This window comes from Vulpes lagopus, chromosome X, assembly GCF_018345385.1.
Source record: "Vulpes lagopus strain Blue_001 chromosome X, ASM1834538v1, whole genome shotgun sequence".
Lineage (NCBI taxonomy): Eukaryota > Metazoa > Chordata > Mammalia > Carnivora > Canidae > Vulpes > Vulpes lagopus.
The window spans coordinates 100,729,105-100,756,323 of record NC_054848.1 but is presented as its reverse complement, the minus strand read 5'-3'; the positions used below and the strand labels follow the sequence as shown (position 1 = coordinate 100,756,323).

At 38.5% G+C, this 27,219-nt stretch overlaps 1 protein-coding gene across 6 annotated transcripts in view; it reads right to left on the bottom strand.

The window, feature by feature from the left end:
- Nucleotides 1–27,219, bottom strand: part of OCRL (OCRL inositol polyphosphate-5-phosphatase) — a 68,713-nt gene that overhangs the window by 18,970 nt on the left and 22,524 nt on the right. For 5 of the 6 annotated variants that reach the window (XM_041741365.1, XM_041741360.1, XM_041741363.1 and 2 more), the window contains 13 exons: nt 27,000–27,114; nt 25,805–25,921; nt 25,513–25,700; nt 23,347–23,458; nt 21,892–22,001; nt 19,884–20,019; nt 14,481–14,591; nt 13,674–13,839; nt 13,178–13,413; nt 5,196–5,219; nt 2,311–2,427; nt 1,320–1,404; nt 568–695 (listed from right to left, as the gene is read on the bottom strand). In XM_041741365.1, coding sequence (XP_041597299.1) covers nt 568–695; nt 1,320–1,404; nt 2,311–2,427; nt 5,196–5,219; nt 13,178–13,413; nt 13,674–13,839; nt 14,481–14,591; nt 19,884–20,019; nt 21,892–22,001; nt 23,347–23,458; nt 25,513–25,700; nt 25,805–25,921; nt 27,000–27,114 — 1,645 coding nt within the window. The remainder of the gene's footprint in view (nt 1–567; nt 696–1,319; nt 1,405–2,310; nt 2,428–5,195; nt 5,220–13,177; nt 13,414–13,673; nt 13,840–14,480; nt 14,592–19,883; nt 20,020–21,891; nt 22,002–23,346; nt 23,459–25,512; nt 25,701–25,804; nt 25,922–26,999; nt 27,115–27,219) is intronic. The other variant, XM_041741364.1, reaches the window with a different exon arrangement.

Here is a 27,219-nt window from a genome sequence, read left to right as displayed (position 1 = left end):
GCGCCTGGGTGGTTCAGTTAAGCAAGCATCTGTCTTTGGCGTAGGTCATGATCTCAGGGTCCTAGGATAGAGCCCTGTGGCAGGCTCCCCACTCAGCAGGTGGTCTGCTTCTCTCTCTCTCTCTCTCTTTCTGCCCTTCCCCATCACTCATGTGCACATGCTCTCTCTTTCTCTCTCAAATAAATAAATAAATAAAATCTAAAAAACCGCCAAACCAAAACAAAACAAAACAAAAAACACCAAGAAGACAAAAAGGAGAAAGGCTCACAAGCATCACTGACCCTTTCTGGTAATTCAGCCAGAATTCCATATATGATCAGCTTCACCAATCCTACGCCAGAGCAGAGGTATCTGCCCTATTCAATAGGCCAACTAGAAAAGTGTGGCAAATATAACAGGAAATAACACAACCTAAAATTTAAAAGTTCCGACTCTCAATGCTGGTGTCCTGCCACGAATAACAGATTCAGATCCACCCTACCACACAGCTAGATACACACCTGGCCTTGTTAAATTGATTTCTCTATGGGGGCACTTGCCTCAGACACATAGAGCAGTAAAACTCACCTGTCGGCAGTTCTGGGGATCCTGAGCAGAGTCAAGGCATCGCTGATACAGCTCATAACATATGACAGGCTCTGGCAGGGCTTCCAGGAAAATGAGCAGTGCTTCAGCCACAGAGTGATTACTGCCAGCTGGATTACCTTAAGTCAAGGGAAAGTGGCTCCAGGAAAAAAGCCACACAGAGACCCGATTTGCTTTCTTCCTCCAGCTCCCTCAGGGACAGTTTCCTTCCTATTATTCAGGGCAGACTAATCCTAATTGGGGTTTGATATTTTAGTGGTTCAGGTATGCTGCAGCTGAGTTGTTACAGAATTTATCAACCTCTTGGGAGGTTTGGCTCAACGTGTGAGAGTCAGGGGAATATGGCATATAGAATGATGTTCACATTTGATCAGTCCTTTAAACTAGTCACCAATGTTTCCCATCCTCTTCCATGTCCTAGTGACAACACATGTGGTGGCAGGAGTGATCAATGGCCTGAAGCAAAACAGTGCCAGTGCTGTGGGTCCTATGTTCCATGTTTATTAAAAGTCGTTGTTACCTACCCCTTGATTCCTTTCAGTATGAGTCTAATACAGAGAGAAGTCAAAAGTTCCTAAAAGGAATTGAAAAACAACTGCAGAGTCAATGATTACCTTATAATAGAAGACAGAATGAAAGTAAAGACGGAAACACAAAACTCAAATGCAGGTGGAAAGGAGAGTTTGGTAAAGAATTTATCCGGCTTCCTAATAAGCCTTTGTCAAAAAGGATACGGATTGTCTCGGGAATGCTAGTATCCAGACAATCAATGATCTGTTGTAACTCCTCCTGCATTCCAGGGGTTTGGAACAGGTCCTCCTACCAGAGAGGTCACAATGAATGGAACAAGGCAAGATAATCGGCCCTACAGTTCTGAAGACCACCCAGGGATCAAGAGAGTAGCAGGATGCAAATGGAAGGGTAATATGCATACTTGGGATTAGGAATGGAGGTATGACAATGGCATCTTTCCCATTTATCATCTGTATAATCCACGTGAAATTTTATTTCAAGTCAGAAAATGATCCTCAAAGCTTTTACCCTATACCTTAGATGGCAGAAGACCAGCTGTCTAGGGAGATGAGGTGTTCCCACTTCTAGCTTCCTGACAAGTAGAAGGCAGAGTCCAAACAGCTGAATCACGCTCAGATTCTGATAGTAGGGAATGCTAGGGCAGGAATAAATGGCATGCCCACACCAAACCTTGCTTTCAAGTTCTATTACTCTTCAGTAGGTAAGAAAATATTTTCCTTCAATTTAGTACCAGGAATTTCTCTATCTGGGGAGTTGGGTTGGAGGTAGCTAGCATTTTAGATAGGATTAAAAAATGAAAATCAAATTAATGAAGTGGGCTTGAAGTTTGCTTTGGACTTAAAATCTTCAATGTCTATGTGAGACTGAAAGCAGGCATTATAGACTGAGGTACACAGTAGTCCAGGGGAAAATGTGTGTAGCCAGGAAACAGGCGTGCTCAGTTTGGGCCTCACTCCACCATTACACTTAGGCTGTGGTGTTAGCTGAATCACTTAGTTTGCAGGCTTCAATTCTCCTATAAAGGAGAATTTAAATAAAATAGGGATACTTCCATCTGCCAGATAATCTGATAGTGCTGCTCTGTGAATGTAGCTTCGGAAAGTTATAAGCCCTATTACTGACATGAAGTATTATTATTTCCCACTGGATTCACACACCTTCCAAGTTGCAAGGCAGGCCACAGTTACTTACCTGGTGACAGGCATATTTGAATAAGTGATCTACCAAGAGCCAGATCTCCTTGGGGACCTGAAGGGGTCTTTCACTGGCACCTTCATCCAAGGGAACCATCTGCAGAAGGGATTTCTCCTAATAGATAAAAAAAGGAGGAGAATCAAAGCGGTTTCAATAAAAACTTGTGTGTAATTTAATCTCCTTCATATTCTGCTTATGTAGGTACAATTTGATCTTCATCTTTTAGGATTTTTTTCCTTTTTTTCTTACTGGAGACACCCCTGGTCAGAAGGCACTCGATACCGATTGTCACAGTTAAAGGATCGCCTTCCTCTTCCAAATGCTTCACTTAATAGTTAAGCACTCCATTTGGGATCATTCTGTTTACCACATGGATGCACTTTGTGTTGTAAATCCTTTCAGGGGTGATACTGAGAACCAGTGCTGCAGTAGCATGGTCACATGCCACTCGAAATCTGGGGACTATTCCAGTACAACGGACTATATGATCCTCCGAGAGGGCAGCGTCTACTTAGGATTCAGTTGACTTTTAACTTACTATTCTCTCAGGTCTTACCACAAATATTACAGTTTTCACTGCTGATTTAAGTGAAGGCTCTCTGGTCCTCAGAAACTGAAGACAATTCTCCACATTATACCTACATTTGCAAATATTTTGGGCTCAAGAGAAGACCTAATCTTAAGGCTCTAAAACTCATAACTCTTAAGATTCAAAATTAGTAAACCAGATACAGCATACCAAGGGCCAGAAATACTGTGAGAAGTTCAGGGTCTGAGTCCAGAAGTTATTCTTTATATTAATAACCCAGTAGAGATTTCTCAGGGCTGTGATCCCTTTCATATTATCTTTCTACTCTGTTAGATTCTCCTGAAAGTATCTCAGAGAAAAACCCAAAAGTGACAATGACTAAATCTGAACTTGTAAATAGTTGGGGAAATAAACTCAATTATCTTATGTTTATATAGTCAAATAGAAATTATATCAAAAAGGTGCCTGAAACAAATTAAAAGTCATATGAAGGCAGCCTACAGAAAAATCCCAGTGTTGAAAACGGTGACCCATTTTTTCATTTTCCTCACTTCTCCACTTCCACCCTAAGGTTATATATATATTGTGTACTTTCAACTTTAGGAAATTCTATAGATTTCATCCCAAAACCCAGCCATGTTGCTTCATGGGAAAGAAAAGAAGTGTTTCACTACTTCCAGAGACTGTGTACACTAGAGCCAAGCTGAGGGCTCTGCTTAACATTATGTTCTTCAATAAGCATTGGTGACCTTTTAAAGTCACTGTACCTTTCTAAGAGAATAAGGAAGAGAAAGGAGCATGACAGTTGGTTACCATTTCAAATCTCATTTCTTCACATTCATTTTGCTTGCTTTCTTTCTTTCCCTGGGATTCTATCATTTGATATTCATATTCCCTATAGCTGCCAGAATTTCTATCAGTGGCTCATCCACTAACTTCTTTCCAGTTGCAAGTATTAAATCCAGGCATCCACATGGTATCTGAACCAAAGCACTGTCTATAATGCACTCTGCTCACTTTCTGAACCAAACACATGTATAGATTTAGCAGATGCCTCCAAACTTACCACATATAAATTATTCAGCACTGATTCATGTACTTTTTAAAAAATTTGACATCCAACTGGCGCTTTTCCTGTACTAAGGCATTACAGCAACACAAGTCACTGTCTGAGATGAAAAGACAACATGGCCTGCTATTAACAAGGAAGGGCTGGGAAGCAGAACCATCTCAATCCTTAGTGGTTTAAAAAGGTTAATAAAATGTCAGTAGGTTATATACATCATCCACTATCCATTTTCAAATTCATGTGTGATAATACGAAATGTCATACTTGTGTCTCTGAAGTCTAGAGAAAGATCATGCACAAGAAACAATACTTTCTCAAAAGTCCACAAATTATCCTGAACTCTAATTAGCAAAGGGAAATCAGGCACACTTTGTTTTCTTTTACTGAGACACATCTGGTGCCTGATAAGCCCACACTTTGAAACCTTAGTGCTGATAACTAATACAGAAAACAGTACATCATTCCCACCATCAAAATGCATTAAACTCCACCAAAATGGGGAGATCACATTACACAGTATAACAGTGCTTTAAGAACGTTTCTCAAGCCCACGTTTCTCTACTTGAGAGCCCTGTATGGAGCCAGACACCCTCCAGCTTGAAGATGGAAGGTGGCCAAGCACTGCAGGAGTGCTTTACTAGGTTCCTTCACTAGGTATTCAGAAGAACTGGGTTCTAGTCCCTTCTGCCCCACACCTCTGATATCAGGAGCAGTATGACTTTAGTGAGTGTTTCAACCTTCTCGGGCCTTGGTTATTTTGTCTATTAGAATGGAGAAAACACCTTACCCTGTCTGAAGGCAGAGTGCTAGAGCAGATGACCCCTTATGATCTCGTTCAGCATGATAATTCTATGTTCTATTTCTTAACCATATATCTATGCATTCTTTCAGTAATCAATATTGTCACTAATCCCAACTCTTAAAGCAACAGAAATCCACTTCAGGTTTTACTATCATTGGAAATGTAGGACAGCTAAACAGTACCCTCCTCCACCTCATGAGCTTTCAGATATATCAAAGTAGCTCTTTAGTTATTTCTCATTTCAAAAATACAAATCTGGAACCTTGAGTACTATTGCTTTTATGTACTGGGTCTCAATGATGACCAGTACAACAAATATCTTTTCCATACTTCAGACACACTTAAAAACAGCTGGCAGGACATTGGTAGATTCTCATGGAGTCAGAGGTATCTGATACGGGAAAGACTAGGGACAAATTCTAGGGACCAGTTAAGTCTTAATCAGGCACATGAAACACATAACCACCAATTAATTGTATTACCTTTTCTAGGAAGCTGTCTTCTTCCTGAGAGCAGAGCAGGAAAAGAAAGTCATTGACAGACAGAAAATTATTAGAATTTACAGAATTAGAAACAGATCAGTATTAATAGAACTCACTAGCTTACTAGATACATCCACTTTAAACAGCTTTAAATTTTTCAAGTAAATCATTATTGTTGAAAACGCAACATTTCTCATTTGCAAAGTTCTCTATTGTACATATTAATTTTCATGCAGTTTATTGAGATTATCACTCAAGAAACATACATGTGTAGTCCTAGACTTCTGTGTCCTTTGGCAGCTGCCAGCTGACCTGGCCAAATGCCCCGTGACGGATCCATGCTGCTAGGAGGCAGGCCCTGCTGCTACACTCTGTAGCTTCCTACCTCATCCTAATGCCACCTGATGGGCGAATGTGAGTCTGATAGTGGCCATTCAGAAGGAGACGACTGGCTTCTCCCCTCTCTACTGCAATTTCTCTCACCCTAGTTGGCCCCCTAAGCAGTATCTCACACTCTTTGCCCTTGCCCCATACCCACTCACCTCTTCAAAGGACCCTAGAGTCCCCAAATATGGAGTCCCCTCTGAAATGTAAATTTATTTCATTCCAGACCTTTGTAGACTAGAAAACCCATCATTATCACCTATTGTGTTATATATGGTATAATGGGAAAAGGAGAAGCAAGGGAGAGGGAAGAAGGCACCTTCTTAATGGTCTCTGTCTTTTGTGCTCTTATTAAAATCCAATAACCACAACAATAACTACTGACAACAAAAAATAATAACTACTGACATCACTTAGCATCTGCCATGTAGAGGAAAACGTGTAAAGTGCTCATATACAGTGTTATTCAGTCTGCACAAGTGTGTAACGTAAATATTATTCCCATTTACAGATGAGGAAGCTGAGGCACTGAGAGGTGAAACTGTTTGCCCTAGGTCACACTATTAGGTATTAAGTGGCAGGATCAGGATCAGAACTCAGGTCTGAGAGATACTACAGAAATTACCACTATAGTCCCCTAGACAACTCAAAAAGTACAATCTGGCTGTTTACTGGACAAAGGCAGGGAAAAACTGAAAAAGACAGTAAGAAACAAAGCACCATGGTTAGCAGGAGAGCGCACAGGCAGTGGTGGTAGACAGTCCTGGTACAAATCTTTGTTCTGCTTCTGTACAGACATTAGGAAAGTTACTAAACTTTGTGAAGTCTCAGCTTCTTCATTTCCAAAACAGAGAGAATAATATCTACTTCATAAGGTCAAGGAAGCAGCCTAAAAGCCAAGCATGGTAGGGCAGTGGTAGTATAGCATATAAGCACCTCCCCAGAAACTCCCAACTGGAATCCTCCCAATTCTGCCATGGGCCACCAAGAACCTGAGTATAAATCATACTTCTCAGGTCTGATAGTAAAAGGAGAAGTCCTATCTTACTATGAAATATGTGCAGGAGGCTGGAGGCGGAAGAGTGTGTTCCCTCATGTTTCAAATAGCAATGCTAAATGCATTTCCTATAAATGACTCTTATATATATGGTGGATAGATTTTTTAGTATTATTACATTTTGAATTAAATAGGCTCTTGTAGGTTTATTTACACTTTTATATATAACATAGGAAATGAAATAAAAATAATCAGAGTAATATTGCTTTATGAAGTATACAATATCTATAGTATTGTAATTACAATATTTTTTTAATTTAAAAGTTAAATTCTGAGCACCAAACATCTAATTTAACACAATTTTCGAGTCTAACCTTTTTTTAAAATTTAGGACTACTTATTAAGAAATAGTAGAAGGCAGCCTGGGTGTCTCAGCAGTTTAGCGCCACCTTCAGCCTAGGGCCTGATCTTGGAGACCTGGGATCGAGTCCCATGTCAGGCTCCCTGCATGGAGACTGCTTCTCCCTCTGCCTGTGTCTTTGCCTCTCTCTCTCTGTGTCTCTCATGAATAAATAAATAAAATCTTAAAAAAAGAAATAGCAGAACCTGCTTGCCTAACAGACTTCTCTATCTTTCCTTCCATGAATAAATGCCACATGACACGATGAATAAAACTAGGTAGAGTTTTCATATACTAACCTGTCAAACCAGGCCCTCAAGGAAGTTTTCTTCAAGTAGTGGCCATCTACTAGTAGTGCAAAGCATGCCTTTGGGGGGTGTTGAGGTGGAGGATGAAAATGAGGCTATATAGAAGAAATGATATGGTCCCTGACTCGGGTTTGCAATTGAGTTGGAGTAAGAAGTCCCAGAATTTATAGCCTGATATTGTTATAATTCACACATATGGGTTCTCAGTAAATGGCTAATAGGGAAAACAAACAAAACTGGGGTTCAAAGGAAGGAGATGGCTTTCAGCTGGGGATATCGGGTGACTTTTCACAACAGAGATGGGACCTAACTAGCCTTTAAAAGATTCATAGGATTTTAAAGGAGTAGAGATGGGATGGGCACACTACAAGTGGAAGGGGCCAAAATAAATAAAGGTTCAGAGAAAGTAAATCCCAAGGTGAGAGTAGGGAAAAGTGGTCATCTATTCTGCAGGGAGCATGGGAGGATGTTGAGAAAACTATTGGGAAATAGAGGTGCCTGAGTGGCTCAGTCAGTTAAATGTTTGCCTTCGGCTCAGGTCATGATCTCAGGGTCCTGGGATCGAGCCCCACATTGGGCTCCCTGCTCAATGGGGAGTCTTCTTCTCCCTCTGTTTCTGCCCTTCCCTCTGCTCTCTCTCTCAAATAAATAAATAAATAAATAAATAAATAAATAAAATCTTTTTTAAAAAGTAATGGGAAATAAATATGAAAAGGAATGTTAAAGTCAGACTTTGGGGGAACTTGAATGACAGGTAAAGCAATCCAGATTATATTTAGTAGGCATGGGGGAGCCACTGACTACCTTTAAGGAATAGGCCTAAAAGCTATATTACAGAAAGATCAGTCTGACAGCCCTGAAGAGGAAAAATGAAAGGGTAGTGATAGAGTCAAAGGGAATTGTTAAGAGGCTATCAAGGTAGGTCAAAAAGGAGAACGTTTTAATAATGGGAAAGTAATATTTTTTAAATGAATGGATAAAAGAAAACAAAGAAGAATCAAAAGGACTTTGATTAGATACTGATGGAGGAGCAGCACATTTACATTGAGAGTTTACTTCTCTGGCTACAGGCATATAGTAGATGTAAATAATATTTATTTTTAACAGTAGGCTGGATTCTGAAAAAAACACCACTTAGCCTCCACTAATAAACAGCATACTCCTAAGGTAGTCCTAAGGTTGCTGATAATCACTTAGCTCAACTGACCTGCCTACTCTGCAAAAGGCTGTGTGTTGATCACATTTAAAAAGGGAACCTAATTCAGGATTCCCTGGTGGAGCAACACAGGTATGCTACAAATGCACTGCAAATCATTATTCACTCCAACATTCATCCATAAAGAAATTTTGCCAGTAGTAAGTGCAGTTAAAATAATGTAAAAGAGTCATTTAGAGGTAGATTCAAATTTAAAAATAAAAAGCAGAAAACTGAATGCGTATCAAAGTTCTAGAAAGGATTAGTTCATGTGAACTATAAAGAGAAGAAACACAAACCATACACCAAACAGGATAAGAAATGAGTGGTTGGATCAGTAAGATGAAGTAAACACTTAGTGAAAAAATCACTGGGCACGAATTAATCACCAAGCTGTTATTTTTGTTATTTCAAACTTTGATATCAATCTCGAAATAAACATGTCTCCAAGCAAATATAGTCTGTCCACCCATCCCTCAACCTTTTTTTTTTTTGTCCCTGTATCTACCAGCAAAACCTTTAACCAGATCTGGTAAATTCAAACCTGGCCTCTCCATTAGGTCCAATCTATAAGCAACACTAGACTATTCCTTCAAATGTCAATTTACAACCTCATACTGTTCATAAAAGCCTTCTGATAGTTGTTGATGCCTCTGGCTTTGGCACAAACTCATCTGTGGACTTCAAGACTCTCTATCCCTTGCTCCTAACCTACCCAATCAGCCTCACATACTCTTTTTTTCCTTAATTTTCACTCTTCCTAGGGAAATCTTTTTTTTTTTCCTAGGGAAATCTTAAAATTTTTCAAACATGGTCTTTTTTGCTTTCACCTAGCCTTTATTCATGATGTCCCTTATACCTGGAAGAACCTGCTCACCCAATATGTTAATACATATTTCTTGAGTACTTGGACTTGACTCAAAACACTTCTATGATGAACCCCAAATCACTTTTCTAGTCCACTTTATTCTTATGCGCTGAATTTGTTTCTAGTTGTTAATGTTACATAAAACAAATATTCAAAAAGCCAAAATAGGCTGGTTCTGAGGTTGATTGTTACAGAAATTAGCTGGTCAATAAGCTTTTATAGCATATAAGGCTTGAGTAAACAAGCACAGGAATCTATTGTTAATACAAATTACAAGCTCCACAACTCTCATTCTAAATGCCTTTCCAAAATATTGACTTACCAAACACATTGGACATTAGCCAGTAAAAGTAGTTATATGTTTAGATTACCTTTAACCAAATTCCCTATTAACCTTGATTTAGAATTCAGCCACACTGTATATATAAGTAAACTTTTATCACCACTAAATTCCAGGAACCCACATAAACTCCATAATACTTTGTATTCAATGTGTAATGAATAAATATTGATGATTATGTGCTGGTTAATATGCTAGTTAACAAACCAGAAAAATCAATCTTTATTATGGAAAAGAATAAAGATAATTGCAAACAAATTCTCCTTTGCTCACCACTTGTGCTAATTCCAACTATTCTAATAGTGGCAAAGTCACTATCATTGAGAAGGGCAAGAAGAATGAAAAGGACATATGCCAATTATTTCACTGCACATTTGGTGGGAAGATGGTGTTACATAAGAATCTTTCTCAAACAGTACATGGAAAGTCAACATAAGCACTGAACTCATTTCTGGTTTCACCAAAATTTTAGAATGAATAATGCAATAAAGGATAACAGGTATCATTATTAATAGCATCATCTCATGGTATCTGAAATATCATTTTAGGTCTTGGAACAAATATGAACAAATGTAATAAAGCATTGCAGAAAGTCAATATCAAGTCAAAACAGAGTGAGAAGATATTATAAATGGCATACAGATAATCTTAGATTTCTTGTTTATTGCCCTACGCTAATATGGATAACTTCCTCATCAATGAGAGACAGGAATTTAATAATACTGAAATGTGACAGGCTTTGGAAAAAATCAGAACCCTATACCCTACCGATAATAGCTTAGTTTAAAAGAATCAATGATGACCACAAACGTACAATTTAATAAGAACTCAGCAATTTCAATAATGAAAAATTATCAGGGTTCTATTTTTTTAAACCTTCAATCATTTGTGCACAAAAAAGGAAAAAAAAAAGGGCTTCCTACAGATCCATTCTACTAACTCCATTAAGGATTTTGGCTACTTCCTTTTCATGGTCAAACACTGAATTATCTGATAATATTTCAAATGAAATGAAACGTTTTCACACTGGTTGAGCCTCCTTCCAATCACTCTAATTAATACAGAACAATTACAATAAAGGGTATCATAATCCCTCTGCCAACTCTGACCAAAAATAAAACTAGTTTCCAGTTTACAGGAAATAAAGCAGAAGGAAAGAGTATGAAAGGATTAAATTTAAACAGTTACCAAGAGGAAACAGGCAAAGTTAGGAAACAGGGGATCCTTGACTGGACAACTATCCTGGACTCTTAAAAAGTCAATGTCATTAAAGAAATAAAAGATGAGAACTGTTTTACTCTAAAAGAGACTGCAGAGTGGCATCTGGGTGGCTCAGTCAGTGAAGCATCGGCCTTCAGCTCAGGTCGATCTAGGGGTCCTGGGATGGAGCCCCGTGTCAGACTCCCTGCTCAGAGGGGAGTCTGCTTCTCTCCCTGCCCTCCCCCCACTCGTGCTCTCTCTCTCTCTCTCTCTCTCTCTCTCAAATAAATAAAATCTTTAAAAATAAATAAATAAATAAAAGAGACTGCAGAGACCTCGCCAAAGGTATTACATGAATCCAGATGAGATTTTGGCTTCAAAAAACTATCAAAAAATTCCTAGGACAGCTGGAAAAATTGAAATATGGAGTGGCTAGTTTTCTTAGGCATAATAATGGTATTGTGATAATACAGAAATTGTCTTTTTTCTTGAGAGGCAGGCTAACATGTTCACCAGTGAAATAACTTATCACTACTTCATTGCAAATACCATAGCAAGAAAAAAAATACACGTCTATATATGTAAGGCATATAGGAGTTCATTGTGCTGTTCTTTTCCACTTTTCTGCATATTTGCCACTTTCATAATTAAAATTTGGGAAAAAGAAAGCTGGAAAATGGTGTTTATGATGGAGGGAAGGGGGTAGGGAAAAAAAGGAAACTTCATTTAGAATATATCCTAAATGGTGAAATAGTAAATTTGGAAAACAGAATATAGTGGTAAGAAAAAAAAAGTATAAAAAATAATAGAATGTAAGGATGTGAATTTCTGAAGAAAATGGTTCTCTTTTAAATAGAGGTAATACACCCAGTCATGAGGGCTCTAGGGAAACAAGTATAGTTCCAAGAAAGAATGCTGGGACTGGACTCAAATGTTTTAATCTGCCATCTGAGTCATAGCTAAAACAATTCCATGGCAACAGAACAGATCACTCTCAGACAAGCCAGCAGTTTACCCGCTGGTCTAGCCCTCCTTGCTAGATGATAAAGTCACTGCTCTGGTGAGGCTGAAAGGATCAACATGAATACTAATACTAATGATAAAGTATGGCTGTCACATCACCTCATTTTCTTTGGTAAAAGACCAAAGAGTATGCTTTTATAGCTCAAAGAGGTCTACATACAAACCCAGCAATATTTTCATTTAGAGGAAAAGTTCTTAATAGAATGAACTTGTTACTCAATCAGTTTATGTTACTGAAGATAATAAGCATTTCTTCCCTAAGGACACTGATATTAGAGGTTGGTGTCAGGGAAGGGAAATCCTACTCCTTCCCTTTTTTTTTTTTTTTTTTTTTTTTTTTCTCCTTCCCTTTTTAAGTGAGTCCCATTAAACATGCAGCAAACTTCAGTGCACATTATAATAATCTGGGATGTTGATAAAATTCAGGTTCCTAAGCCCTGCACCCCAAGACTGTGATTCCATTGCCAGAGGTGAGCGGGGGGAGGGGGAAGGATCTGTACTTGTCCAAAGACCCCTGGGGGATTCTGACACAGGTACTCTGAGGTTCACTTACAGGTCTGGGCTGCAACATGCAGCCAAGTTTGGGATTAGATATGATGATATAGTGAGGAGTTGACTGGGAATCAGAAAGTCTGGGGACAAGGCAACCCCGGTGGCTCAGTGGTTTAGCACTGCCCTCAGCCCAGGGCCTGATCCTGGGGACCCTGGATCGAGTCCCACGTCGAGCTCCCTGCATGGAGCCTGCTTCTCCCTCTGCCTGTGCCTCTCTCTCTGTCTCTCGTGATTAAATAAATAAAATCTTTTAAAAAAAGAAAAAAAAAGAAAGTCTGGGGACAGATTTGTCACTAACTTATTCCACTTTGGGCAAGTTACTGTCTCCGTGCCTCAGCTTTCTGATGTGTTTAATGAGGATAATATTGCCCCCTGCCACTTACTGTTCCTTGCATACATGCTAATTTTTACAAAAGTATGAAGAGCATAACAAATAAGCATTAGACCTTTGAGAAGGGATCCTTTAATCTAATTCAGTGAACTTAGTATTATATATTATATTCCTGACAACAGCCCATTACAGATCACTCTCCTCTTTCCTTTTAGGCTTAATCTAATGAAAGTAATGCTAGAGTAAAGCAACATTCTTCTATTATTCACCTGACAATTCCCCCCACCCTGACAAAAGAGAAAAGCACAGAGACAATGAGGACATTCCTTAAGTATTGTGAAAATTACATCCAGAGGAGGTTCCATGTCTTAGGATGTTTCTTACCAAGTCTATGAGTTTGGTGACGGGAACTTCTCTGATCGGTCTTTTCATTCGGCACAAGGCCTCCAAGGATGTACCAAAACAACTTGGGAGGTAATTTCCGCTAATGGTCAAGAAGTAATCTTTGCCTCGGTCCAGGTGAAGGACTAGAATATCTTCAATCTTATCTTCCCCTGAATTCAGGATGGTCACAGAGTCTTTACTGACATACACATCAAGGGAAATGTCCACTGTCTCATCTGAAATGTAAGAAATGACACATGGTAACAGAAACTTCTGGTGGAAAAGGAAAAGGGAGAGAAGCACCAACAGAAGTAGTGTCCTCTAAAAATCACCAAGTGATGGAGGAGAGACTGGACATACAAGAGATCTCCCCAATATAATGACAGTGAAGGTAAGAGACATGTGGTTAGAAAACAAGTAGTTAAAAAAGGGAGGGATGGGAGTCATGGGAAGATGGAACATTGCAAGCAGAGACAATGGTAAAGGGACAACTCACTTGGCTCCAAGTAGCCCTCAAAAGGTTCAGCCCGAAGCCATGGCTTGCAGTACTGGCTGTCATTAAGTTTAGGGATGAAAGAAAAATGGCAGGGAACCTGTCCATTGTTGCTGATCTGGAACTTCTCCTTTTGTAGTTGCCGAAACTTCACATTCTCAAACACAAACTGGGGAATAACAGACAGACACAAACATGCATCACTAGTAGGGGAGGTATGTCAGTTGGATTATTCCATAGAGAATATGAATAAAGAATAAGGTAATTATTAACCAGGTGTGCAATTGCTATATGCATTCACCAACTGAGCCAGCTGTACACCATGCCCTTTCATTTATTACTGTATTCACACCAGCAGAGAAGGAATTTGGCAGCTCTTGCTACTTCTCTTATTGTTCCTGAGATCCTAAGAGGGTAACTGAACCTTAGGGTTCAGGACATTCATCCCATGACCAAGTCCTAGTTCCTGAAATATGAATTAACCAGCAAGTCTGAAATATTAAATAAGAGCTGCTAACATCTGAGGGCTTTGTATCAGGAGCTGTTTTAAGAGCTTCACATACGTTAACTCATGTAATCCTCACAACTACCCCTTTAACCAGAAAAGGACACTGTGGCTCTGAGAGAGTCAGACATGCACCTGTGATCACACATCTACTAAATGACAGTGCTGGAATCAGAATGGAGGCAGTCTGACTTCAGCACACATGGTTTTTACCATTATGCTGTGCTGCCTCCTCTAACAAACATGATTTCCCCTGTACTAAACATGATGGCCAGTAGATGGGGAAGCCATGTATCTTTGCTCACCTCCCTCCTGCTGAGTTCTAAGGAAGGAAGGAAGTCATTTTCCATCCTGTCCATAATGCGTACAATATCCTCAAACACTTTCCGATACCTCCGTTCATCCACAACCTTCACCTGAAAGAAAACAAACCCTCTTTTTCAGTCTTATATGTTCCTAGCTCATCTTTTTTTGAGATTACCTAACAATTTAAAATGGGTTGTTACAACAATCATTTAAAATAAACTGTGGTGTAAATAACATCCTCAAATACTCTTAAATATCATTCCATACATAACTTTTATCTCAAAGAAAACAGATCCTTATTTTAGTCTTGTGTGCTCTCAGCCTGAATCTCTAAGAGTCTAACAATTTTTAAAATGTTACTAAAACAAATATCAATTAAAGTAAATATTACAGCATTACTCACTTTATGGTAAAGGTAAGGTTAATTGGGTAACATGCTGGAAAAGTTAAACCTCTGTGCTAGCTTGGCAGTCATATTTGGGAAGAATATTATCTTGCTCCAATGTTAAGTTATTTAGTGGTGGGGGAAATGTGACAATTGTGGTAAAAATTATTCCCTGCATTGCACAAAGTAAGTGTCAAAACATACCTGGTACCATTTCTAACACTGATCACAAAGCATTGAAACAGCAGAAAAAATTATTAAAGTATTAAATTCTATTAGCTGCTATGCATAATGCCAAAAATCATAATGTCAATGCACAGATTATATAATGATAAAAGCATGTTAGTAAATAGATCCTGTGGCCATTTTAGAAAACAGCCAATACAAAATGCCCTAGATTAGAGTAAAAGCATGACAATGGACAAACAAATAATTTCGACTAATAGATCAAAAACATCTCCCATCTGAAACAGCACTTTCAGCTTCCCGATATAGCTGTGGTTTTTTCACTATTAAAGCTTCATACAGATCAATGCAAAAAAGGGACATAATTAACATAGCATTTTAACATATTGAGATCCCAGTTTCTTTTGTGAAGAGGAAACTTCACAAATTCAATGCCAAAAAAAAAAGGACTGATGCATTTAGAAGAGGTTGTAAATCAAATGTGGAAAATAAGAGTATCAAAGGTGAGCTAAATATCTCAAAATTGGAAAGGTTTTTACATATCTAAACCATAATGCCTGGAGAACTGAGAAGTAAGCAATCACTAGTGTCATGAGAGTCTATACTACAGTGTTAGGTTATAAGAAGAATTTTATACTTTTAAGTATTTTTATAAAATTTTGCAACTTGTGGGACGCCTGGGTGGCTCAGCAGTTGAGTGTCTGCCTGTGGCTCAGGTAGTGATCCCGGAGTCCCGGGATCGAGTCCCACAATGGGCTTCCTACATGGAGCCTGCTTCTCCCTCTGCCTATGTCTCTGCCTCTCTCTCTCTGTGTCTCTCATGAATAAATAAATAAATAAAAATTTAAAAAATTTTTTCAACTTGTGGTTTTTTTTTAAGATTTTTTTATTTATTCATGAGAGATGCAGAGAGAGAGAGAGAGAGAGAGAGAGAGAGAGAGAGACAGAGACACACAGGTAGAGGGAGAAGCAGGCTCCATGCAGGGAGCCCGACATGGAACCCGATCCCAGGTTTCCAGGATCATGCCCTGGCACTAAACCGCTGAGCCACCCAGGCTGCCCAACAACTTGTGTTTTCATAAAGTATTTTACATGTGTCTTCTTTTCACAAGAACCTGTAAAGCTACCAAAGCTATCAACGATTTCTTCTGATTGTTGAAAATATCAAGATACAAATAGATCAACTAAGTTGCTCACTGCCACAGTTAATACCAGAAGTTGTATCTGGACCTCCAGTGCAAGATCCAAAATACCAGGTACACAACAGGATTAATTCAAGTAGGCAATACAGATGCCTTGGCCTACTGCATTTTTTAAAAGCTCTCTAGGCAATTTCTATGTCTACCAAAGTCTGAGAACCAATGCAACAGATCCCATTATCAAGTACTGGGGTGGAAACACTATCTCAGCTTAATCTCAGCCACCCCACAGAAAGTCTTCTAAAGTTAATTGGCCATTGAACATTTGGTCTCTTTTTTAACAGTCACTGATGACAATGGTGGTAAAAATATAATGTGGTTTTTAAAACCTCTAATCATAGCATGCCCAAGAGACCAAAATATGGAGTGGTTACTCAATAAACTCAAAGCCTTTTCTCAAGGATTATCAAGATCACACTCCTTAATGGTACATCAAGGATAATGAAGGGGAAAAACACCATAGAATGTCACTACCTGATATAACTCTTTAAAAAAGGAAATTACCAACAAAATTAGTATTTAAAAATGAGCTAGATGATCAATGAGCTAGATCTTTTTTAATGAGCTAGATCTTTATGTAATAACATGGATAGTTCTCCAAGCCACACCACTGAATTTTTTTTTTTAAAAAGCAAGCTGCAGACCAATACATACAGTACGAGACCATTTATAATATATGCACCAAAACACAGAACAATACTCTAATGTGTATGGTGCAACAGAAAAGCATACACAAAAGTCTAGAACTGTGTTGTTCATGATAATAGCCAGAAGCCACATAATGTACATTTAAATTTACACTACTTCAAATTAAATAGAAAATTCAGCTCTCTTGGATACACTAGCCACACTTCAAGTGATTAAGATTCACCTAAAGCTAGTAGTATTATACTGGACAGGACAGATCTATAACATTTCCATCATCACAGGAAGACCTATTCCTATTGGACTGTTGGTCTAGAGAGACATAAATTCATAACGGTAGTCAGCCTGGCTGGGAAGTGGGGGTTTGGGACAAAGGTGGGAGTGGGGGACAGAACAGGGATTAAAGAACTCCAGCCTTATCTGTACATTTTGCTTACATTTTTATTTTAAAGAAGCAATTTTGAATTCCTAAGGAATTTAAATAGTATTAAAAACTAGAAAGGTAGACCTTTATCAAAGATATACAAAAATACACAGGAAACATGAAAAATTTTTAAATATCCTGCTAGGAGCTCTAGATTAATATGTAATATTACAAACATTCCAAGGTTCTGAAAAGAAATACAAACAAAAAAGCCAAGCATACCTGATTAAACCAAAATGGTTAGTGTCTGGGGAAAGACATCCTTTTAAAAATGGATTAAGAGAACTCAAATGAAGAATGTACTGTAGGGCAGCCCACCAGTACAAATGAGAAATTAGGTGGGCTAAAATTAGTATCTAAAGGTTTATCTAGCCTATAAGTTCTTTGGATCTTATAGAGGCATTATGAAGTTGGTGGAAAGAACATCAATAGGCTTGGGAGTTATTCAAGATTTGAATCTAAGTTCTCCTTCTAGTTGAATGCTTGTAAAGTTATTTAAACTCATTGGTTTTCCATTTGCTCATCTGTTAAATGAGAAATATTTAACCCAAAGCACTGCTGTAAGGAGTAAATGAGATGTGTATAAATTCTCTATCACTATCTCTGGTACATACTAGCTACTATTTGAGAAATAGTATTATTTACAATTCTTTTAAAATTTCAAAATGGACAAAAGTCATGATTGCCTCGGTAAAATTTAGATTGTATTCTAAGACTAAGACCTACTTTTGTAAATAAAGGAAATACCCCAAAGTCATCCCCCTTTAAGACAGGAATAGCACAAGATATATTGGCGATAATCTATCTGAAAAGCCAAAAGAATCAACACATACACCTAATACGTTCTTTGCATGTCTTACCTCATTAATCCTCATAAGTGGTACCATTGTCATCCCCATTTTATAGAGGAGGAAACTGAAGCACGGGGCTGTTACATAAATTTCCCATGGTTACATAGTTAGAAAGTGGTTGAACTGGGATGCAAGCAGTCTATCAAGTCCACTTTATTAAGCACTATATAGATTCTGACAGATTACATGACTGTTGGTCTGGAAAATCTACAGAAAATAATCTAAATGGGGGATCCCTGGGTGGTTCAGCAGTTTAGTGCCTGCCTTCGGCCCAGGGCATAATCCTGGAGTCCCAGGATCGAGTCCTGTGTTGGGCTCCCTGCATGGAGCCTGCTTCTCCCTCTGCCTGTGTCTCTGCCTCTCTCTCTCTCTCTCTCTCTCTCTCTCTCTCATGTCTCTCAAGAATAAATAAAATATTTAAAAAAACAAAATAATCTGTACTAGTTGTAATAAATCAACAAGATCCCAAGACATAACCTGCATACTATTAACATACTATTAATATGTAGCTAGAATATACAATGTGAAAACAAAAACTACTCACAACAGAGACATAAAAATTCAGTAACTGGCCATCAATCCAGCCCAGGATGAAACAAAGTTAAAGAAAAATTTAAAACTTGTACTCTCGGGGGCGCCTGGGTGGCACAGTCGGTTGTTTCTGACTCTTGGTTTTGGTTCTGGTCAGGATCTGAGATTGAGCCCCACATCAAGCTCCACACACTCAGTGTGAGATCTGCTTGGGATTCTCTCTCCCTCTCCTTCTGTCCCTCCTGCTCATGTGTGCACGTGCTCTCTCTCTCTAAGATAAATAAATAAATAAATCTTAAAATAAATTTTAAACTTATGCTCCAGGACAGGAAAAGTTCACTAAAATTACGGCTAACAACATGCCTTTTTATTTTTTAAAGATATTATTTATTCATGAAAGTCAGAAAGAGAGAGGCAGAGACATAAGCAGAGGAAGAAGCAGGCTCCCTGTGGGGAGCCCAATGTGAGACTCAATCCCATGACCCTGGGATCATGATCTGAGCTAAAGGCAGATGCCCAACAACTGAGCCACCCAGGCACCCCAACAGCATGCCTTTTAAGGTAAGATACAGATTTGGTTGTATGTTCATCATTCTATGCCTTTACTCCTGCTGTCCCCACCCCTCCACCTGAAACCTCTCTCCCAGAGCTTCCCCTCCTTACTATTTATCTGATGAGAGGCTACTCATTCTTTAAAACCTAGCTTCTAGGGGCACCTGGGTGGCTCAGTGGTTGAGCATCTTCCTTTGGCTCAGGTTATAATCCTGGAGTCCTGGGATTGAATCCCATGTTCAGGCTCCCTACAGGGAGTCTGCTTGTCCCTCTGCCTATGTCTCTGCCTCTCTCTCTGTGCCTCTCATGAATAAATAAAATCTTTTAAAAAAATAAAAAATAAAAAAATAAAACCTAGCTTCTAATTATTCCTTTATGTATAACAACTTTAGTAGGCTAAGGTTACCACCCAGCCATTATGCAACATGAGAAACATCTGTGTCATTAAAAGGCTTAGCACATTAAGAACCATATGGACAGCGTTTGGGAGGTTTCTCATTTCTCAACGTTGCAAATGATTATTTGGTTATGGTAACATTTATGGCTCAGTGAACTACTGATTTGTTCTGAGTCTAAATGATGTTCTAAGAATACTTAACACACAAATAAATGAACAAACAAGTGTTTACCCCAATATGGAAGAGGGCGCTAACAGGCTTGTGGTCACTGGTTTTTAGTTCCATGTGACTCCGGTAATGAAGCTGATTAACATTTGTTCCTCTCCAAAGAATCCGGTCACACCAGGCTGGAACCCGACATTTCCCACTGCAAATAAAGAAAGGAAGTATAAAGGGAACATACCACACAAGAATGTAATACCTACCATACTGATTCAGACTGGGTTAGGCTATCTTTTATATGCTTTTCCTTCCCTAATGATTCCAACTATAATATTCCCTACTATTTCAGAAAGGATCTGTGTCTGCTTGTTTGCCACTGAATTCCCGACCCCTAGCACATTATCTTGGGCAAAGTAGGTGCTCAATGAATAGATATCTAATGAATGAATAAACAGTGCTCCCGGGATCCCTGGGTGGCGCAGCGGTTTAGCGCCTGCCTTTGGCCCAGGGCGCGATCCTGGAGACCCAGGATCGAATCCCACGTCGGGCTCCTGGTGCATGAAGCCTGCTTCTCCCTCTGCCTGTGTCTCTGCCTCTCTCTCTCTCTCTCTCACTGTGTGCCTATCATAAATAAATAAAAATTAAAAAAAAAACAGTGCTCCCAAAATTAGCATTACATCTTTAACAACATTGCCCCAGGGAAAATATAATAGCCCCTTCTTAAAATATCCTCAGGTCAGGATTATATTCAGCACACTTTGCTCAATGAACTGCAATGACATTTCACAACAGACAACTAATAAATAATCTAAATATCCAGGCAGCCTGGGTGGCTCAGCGGTTTAGTGCCTGCCTTCAGCCCAGGGTGTGATCCTGGAGACCTGGTATCAAGCCCCATGTCAGGCTCCCTGTATGGAGCCTGCTTCTCCCTCTGCCTATGTCTCTGCCTCTCTTTGTGTGTGTCTCATGAATAAATAAATAAATCTTTTTAAAAAATCTAAAAATCCAATCCTATATTCCTAGACTGGGCTTAATTTCTGGAGATAATAATAGAGATTTCTCCTTTACACCTGGACTTTCATGACAAGTCTAGCTTCTTTAAATAGAGATGAACTAACATTTACGCAGCATGCAAATCTGAACATATAACAGCCCATAGATTACTAAGGTAGGGTAAAAAGCCTATTCATCATTCTATTAAAATAAGCAATACCCTGTACACCTGATCCAGAAGGTGACACAAATAAGTTCTTATCAGTAGCTCTTCAAGTGACTCTCAAGTCAGGTGATGGAAGAAACAAGGTGAAGTGTACAAGATATGTCAGTGTCATTTTTCATTTGCTGGCCAACCAGCTCCCTCAGGCATAGGGACACAGACTCCTCTCCACCTCCACCCCAGTGCTCCGAGTCTAAAGAAGTTGAACATGCCCAGAGATTTTCTTTCTCTTTCAAGCTTCTGGGCTCAACCAGCTAGGACACCACAGGAAACAAGAGATAGTAGGTACAAGACCATTACCAGGAACATACTGACAGGGGTGCTTTACTAGGGGTAATTAAGAAATCAAAGCCCCCCACCCTTAGAGAGTGGTTCTTAGCTTTCTCTGGCAGTTGGAGAGTTTGGGCCCAGGCATCAGTATTTTTTAAGAGTCCAAGAGATTCTAATGTGTAGTTAGGATTGAGAATCACTGTGCTGGAAGAACCTTTTTTGGATCACTTTCTGGTGTTCTGAGTTAAAGAGTTGCAAAGCAATTTGGAAAAAACAATCAGAACAGGATAATTGGTAAGGAAATAGGGATGGGATCAGGAAAGTAAAAATCTAAGTCTATTGAGATGATAGAAATAAGGCATTGCAGGCAGTCCATAAAACTTCAGCATAAGTAATCACATAAGTAATACTTTCTTAAGATAAGCTCACCTTTAGTACACATGAATTAAAAACTCTTCTGTAATAGCACTGAGCCATTAAGTTTATGTCTCCTAGCATGACTGAAAAAATTCCTAGCCCTTCACCAACACAGAGGGAAAGAAATAAGACCAGGCCTGAATCCACTCCAGGAGGAGGTTTTTGCTACTTTACCTGGAATCCCATCGGTCTGTTTTAGAATCATATTTATAAGTTGGGATAAACTTAATTTCACCTTCAGTGAAGTCAACAAAAGCTTTTTTCTGTGTGCGCTGAATATTTAGCTAGAGATAGAAAGAAGCATCATGTAAGCAGGGTAACACCATCTTAATACAAGTGATAATCAAGTTGACCAGCCATTTCTAACTATCTAGTTCCATAGCTTTTGCAAATGTCAGAATACATAAATAAAATCTCTGTACCTTATGAATTAAAACCTTGCCATTCCCAAGGCATCTAAACTCATTCACAGATAGGATGCTCATTATGAGCACACTGCTAATTTTTTATTGCTAATAGTCATTGGATAAAATGGAAAAATGAAATATGAATAATTGTACATTCTCTGAATTTGGGCAGAAACCATCGAGCACAATTTTAATTAAAAAAAACACAAATGTTGAATGGATAATTCCAAAAGCCAAATTCAGTGAATTATTACGGATCGTTCTGAAAGTTATCCTCACTCAAATACTTTGCCAAAATTACCTAAACTCAGAATTTATTGCAACTGTACCCCCTTTGGAAGCATGAGAGAAGAAGAAATGAAAAGAAATCCACCAGCCAACCTCAATATGAAGAAAGAAACAGCCAAAAAAGGCTCACTATAAAAAACCATTCTAGCGCAAAACTCCTAAATTTTTACCATGTCTGAAGGTCAAAAAGGCTTACATAAGGATTTAAAGACATTAAAATCAAGTTGAAACATTTTCTTCCCTTAAGAAGCATTCACTTTTAGCAACTAGTATCCACAAGCTGAAGTAAAAATTCAAGTCATGTGCCAGGTTCCAAAGCAAATTTACAGAAAACTAGGTTCCTGAATATCAAGTTTTATATAAATGTTACCTAATCAATGCTTTCCCCACAGGTTTTAACATCTATAAGCCATATATCCCCAACTTCTCAATCAGTTCCCATTAGGCCACAGTCTGTGTTATTTGCCCCCAACTTCTCTTCTGTTCTTCCCGATCCCCTCCCAGGGCCTCCCTCTGTTACCTCCATCCACACTGGTGCTAAGCCTGCCAAGTAATCACAGAGCAACTTTCCCTGTTCCATCTGCCAAACCACATCAACATAGCTGAAGGCCCACTTCCTCCAGGAAGTATTCTCCAATTAACCCCACCCATTATCCAATTTATTGGATATAGATCTCTGGAACCTCTTCTTGACAAAGACAATGAATAAATGTTATATTTACTTTTTATCTCCCCTGTTTCTATACAAGCACTTAATAAAAGCACTACAAACCTTGTGTGTATCTGCTGCACCACCAGTCACACTGTTTTCCCAGGACAATGAGACCTTTCCATTTATTCCTAGAGTAAGACACAGCTCCCACACACATATTTCATAAACCTAACAATTTTATCTGCTATCTAGGAAAGTACCTATAACACGAAATTTACTCACCTGGTCAAATTTCAAGAGTCTCTGAAGGTCATTCTTGTTAATAAGACTCTTCACTTCATTGGCATCAGGCATGCAAAGTCTATAGTTCAAATCTCCCAACCAGATGACAACACTGAAAAATCAAGAAAAACATGAACACAAAAAATAAAAAAAAAAAATAAAAAAAGAAAAACATGAACAAAGTAGCAATAATTAGCATAAAAAGGCAATCAGGGAAAATGAAGAGAAGAGAACTAGGTAGATTATTCATAAGGATTTATTTATCACTGAGACAAGGGGTTTAAGCTGTAACTTACCCTTCAGAGGGAAGTACTATCAACACATGAGAAAGACTAGGGATTACCAAATAGGTGGGAAGATAGGCACTCCATACATAAAGAACAAAGACAGGGAAATACAGCATATGTGTGGGATTCAGAAGCCAAGGAGTTAACTGCCTAAAAGAAGCATGTAGTTTATTTGCTGAACTAGTGCCAAAATTTTGTCTGGCTGCCTGCCAGGTCTCCAGGGGAAGAGAATCTGAACATTTTCTGCCTCTTTGAGCCCAGACATTCTGCAGGCTCTCTAATAAGGTCCGTGTGGTCTGAGTGACAGCTCTTCCCAGTCAGGACCCTAGCAAGCCAAACTAGGTCCACAGCTCTCCACTATAGCCAATCTCCCTACCCCTGTCCCAGATCCACAGTCCAAGTCCCAGGCAGGAAGGAGACTGGCTTGCCCCAGGATTCTCAGGCTCCCAATCAAAGCAACAGGCCCCTAGATGTCCTGAGAGCCCCCATAGGGAAGACCCTGAAATTACTACACTAAAAGGGTTTCTCCTTGTGAGCTATCTCAAGTTCTGATTGGGTCTCTTTGCTCATTTTAACTGCAACACGAAATTTCTGGAATTCTGAGGAAACAAATTTAAGGAATTTCAGGGCAACTTTATGACTATTAATGTCAAGGCCTTGACTTTGCTACCATGAAAGAGAATTGTACATGATCCTAATTGTTGAGACAATATGGTAACAGGCCAATATTACTACCCTTCCATACTCTTTCCTCAATTACTCTACTGATTCTAATATTCTAAACTATCTTTTGTTTTCCTACTAATTGTCATCTCAAACCACTCTCAGAATTTCAATTACAAGTATTAATTTCTTGACAACTAATCATTTTCTACCACCCAACCCATCCCTCAACTGATTTCTGCTTCTATCCTATTAAGTCCTATTCTCCATGAACTTTTCATATTATTCTATTGATCCATCACTGTCTAAATCTTCATTGCCCCTATTCTTTTTTTTTTTCATTGCCCCTATTCTTAATGACAGCCACTAAAAAGAATATAGATATATATAATATAGTATATACATAATATATACACTAATATATGTAATATAGTACACACACACATGCACAGGCTTGAAAAGAGACCCACAATAATAGGATAATATAGTCCTATATAGTAAAGTGCATGTGTTTGTAAGCTTATAAAGGTCTAGAACAGCACTATTCAAAGGAAATAAAAAGCACATCACAAACGTAATTTTAAATTTTTTAGTAGGTACATTTAAAAAGTAAAAGAAATAAGTGAAAATCACTTTAATGATAAATTTCATTTAACTCAATATATCCAGATTATCATTTCAACATGTAATCAATATTGAAAAGCTGAGATATTTTAATTTTCCCACCAAGTCTCTGAAATCCAATGCACAGTTTATGTTTATAGCACATCTCAATTTGGACTAGCTACTTTCAAGTATCCAATAGCCACCTATGGTTACTAGCTGTTACATTGGACAGCATAGTTCCAGGATACACAGTGAACTAATAGGTTCCTTTGAGGGACTGGCTGGGGAGAGCAGAGTGATTTCTACATTTATATAATCTTTTATTATATTTACAATGAACATTTCTATTTTATAATAAAAAACAATAAAACCGATTCCAGTTGACAGGTACCTCCAGTATTACTCTCTGGTGCCCACTAAGAGAACTTATCTTACCTCTGATAACAAATCTGGTTTCTCTGCCTCAAGGAATCTGCTATTCCCCCAAAACCCTCTCTTTGTGACCACAATCCCTAAATGGTAATCCTTCACTCTTCACAGTTCTATAATTTCCTATTTAATCTCTTCTCAGCCCCACTATTCAAAGGCCAAAGGAGAGTTAACCACTCACTCATGTTTCATGATGTTCAGCTGTGGGAGGGTCTGATTTGGGACCACAAAACTCATGCGTGCACAGATGTCCTTATAATCTTGATTCCTTCTCTCAAAGTCCTCCACATGGGCAGCCAGGTGGGAATTGACAATGCAAAAGGTAGTGTTGTGAAACACAAATCTCACAGCTACCCCACCTTTGTTTCCCTGTTAGCAAGAGTAATTATTCATGGTTAGTACAAAGATGCAACTAGCAGTTGAACTTCACATGGACATAAATGATAATCAAGCTCATTTCCAAAGTAACTTACCATTTTCCCCATGATTCCAGTGCCAACTGTTTCTGTAGCAACATCACGAATATATCGCCACTGGTCCTTTCTGGCAAATATGAGAAGCATCATCCCAACAAGGCGGACTAGTTGAACCTATGAGTTTCAGGGAATTAGAAAAGGTTCATGTTAATACCACTCTTTGCCACACATCTAATCCCACAACTAATTTTCCACCAAGAAGATATTAATAAGGTTCAAATCTGAGTCCAAATTCTCTAATTTCCTAGTGGACCCTATACAAAGTAAATAAAATTTCTCTGGGGAAGCTCTTATCTGACTCTGATCAGTAGAAGTTAAAAGTCTTTGGGGACATCAAGTTCTACACTCAGCTTTAGGATCCATTATTTTAATCACATCTAAACCTACCAGGATATACTACCTCTATCCCAGCTTGCTCCTTTCGCCTTTCCTTCCTAGTTTCTGATTTCCAATTTCTCAAGAAATTAAAATTTATAAAATAGCAATCTTTTTTTAACTTTGACTATTTTAAGTCTGAGAACTAGAGCCAGAAATATGTCTGAAATATGTGTTAGTCAGGGACCTTTATGAGAGTAACACCTTCAAGATTTTTATTACCCATATCCACTGTTAGAAGTAGTAGATGAAAATTATTCAGATGACTGCTTTTAATGGGCTTACTATGGTAGCCATGTAATTAAAATAACTCTTCTGGAAACTTCTATCACATGCTTTCTAAAGACCAGCATACTGGCTCACCTTAAAGTCAACCCTACTTTTGATTTAAAACAAATTTTAGAACTCATTTAAATTCTACAACACTTCTTGCTGATTCCACAGCATGCATACCCTATGCACCCACATGCCTCAAACTGCTTTTCCGTAAAGCATCTCATTCTGACCATGGCAGTGAACAATTCCAATCTTAAACTCTTAATGTTACAAGTAATTATTTTAAGCTAATTGTCATTGTGAGAGTAAATTTTTTTTCTCCTAAAAGCTACCTAAGCAATGAAAATATAGGATCAGAAAGCTCAGGAAAAATTTTTTTTCTAGAAAATAGGTATAAAGTATTAGTCTGGCCTATTGCAGTATTACACACAGGGAAGAAGTCAATTAAACCATTCTTTTGGAATAAGTTCTAGATAACAAAATAACTTCTAGTGAGTTCTATTTAGGTGTCTATTTAAAAAGATAATTAAATGCAGCTTACTTTCTTATACTTGGCTTTGGAATGCAAACTCCTCTCCACAGCCATGGACCACTCTTGTTCTTTCACAGATTCAAAGTAGAAAAAGGCTTCTGTGCTCAAGTCTAGCTCTTGGAATCTGCAAAAAAGCAAAACAAGAAAATGTGAGATCTATACATATCCCATAATTACCTCTGACTACCTCCCATTTTCAGAGACATTAGGTGAAAAGGAAATGGAGAAA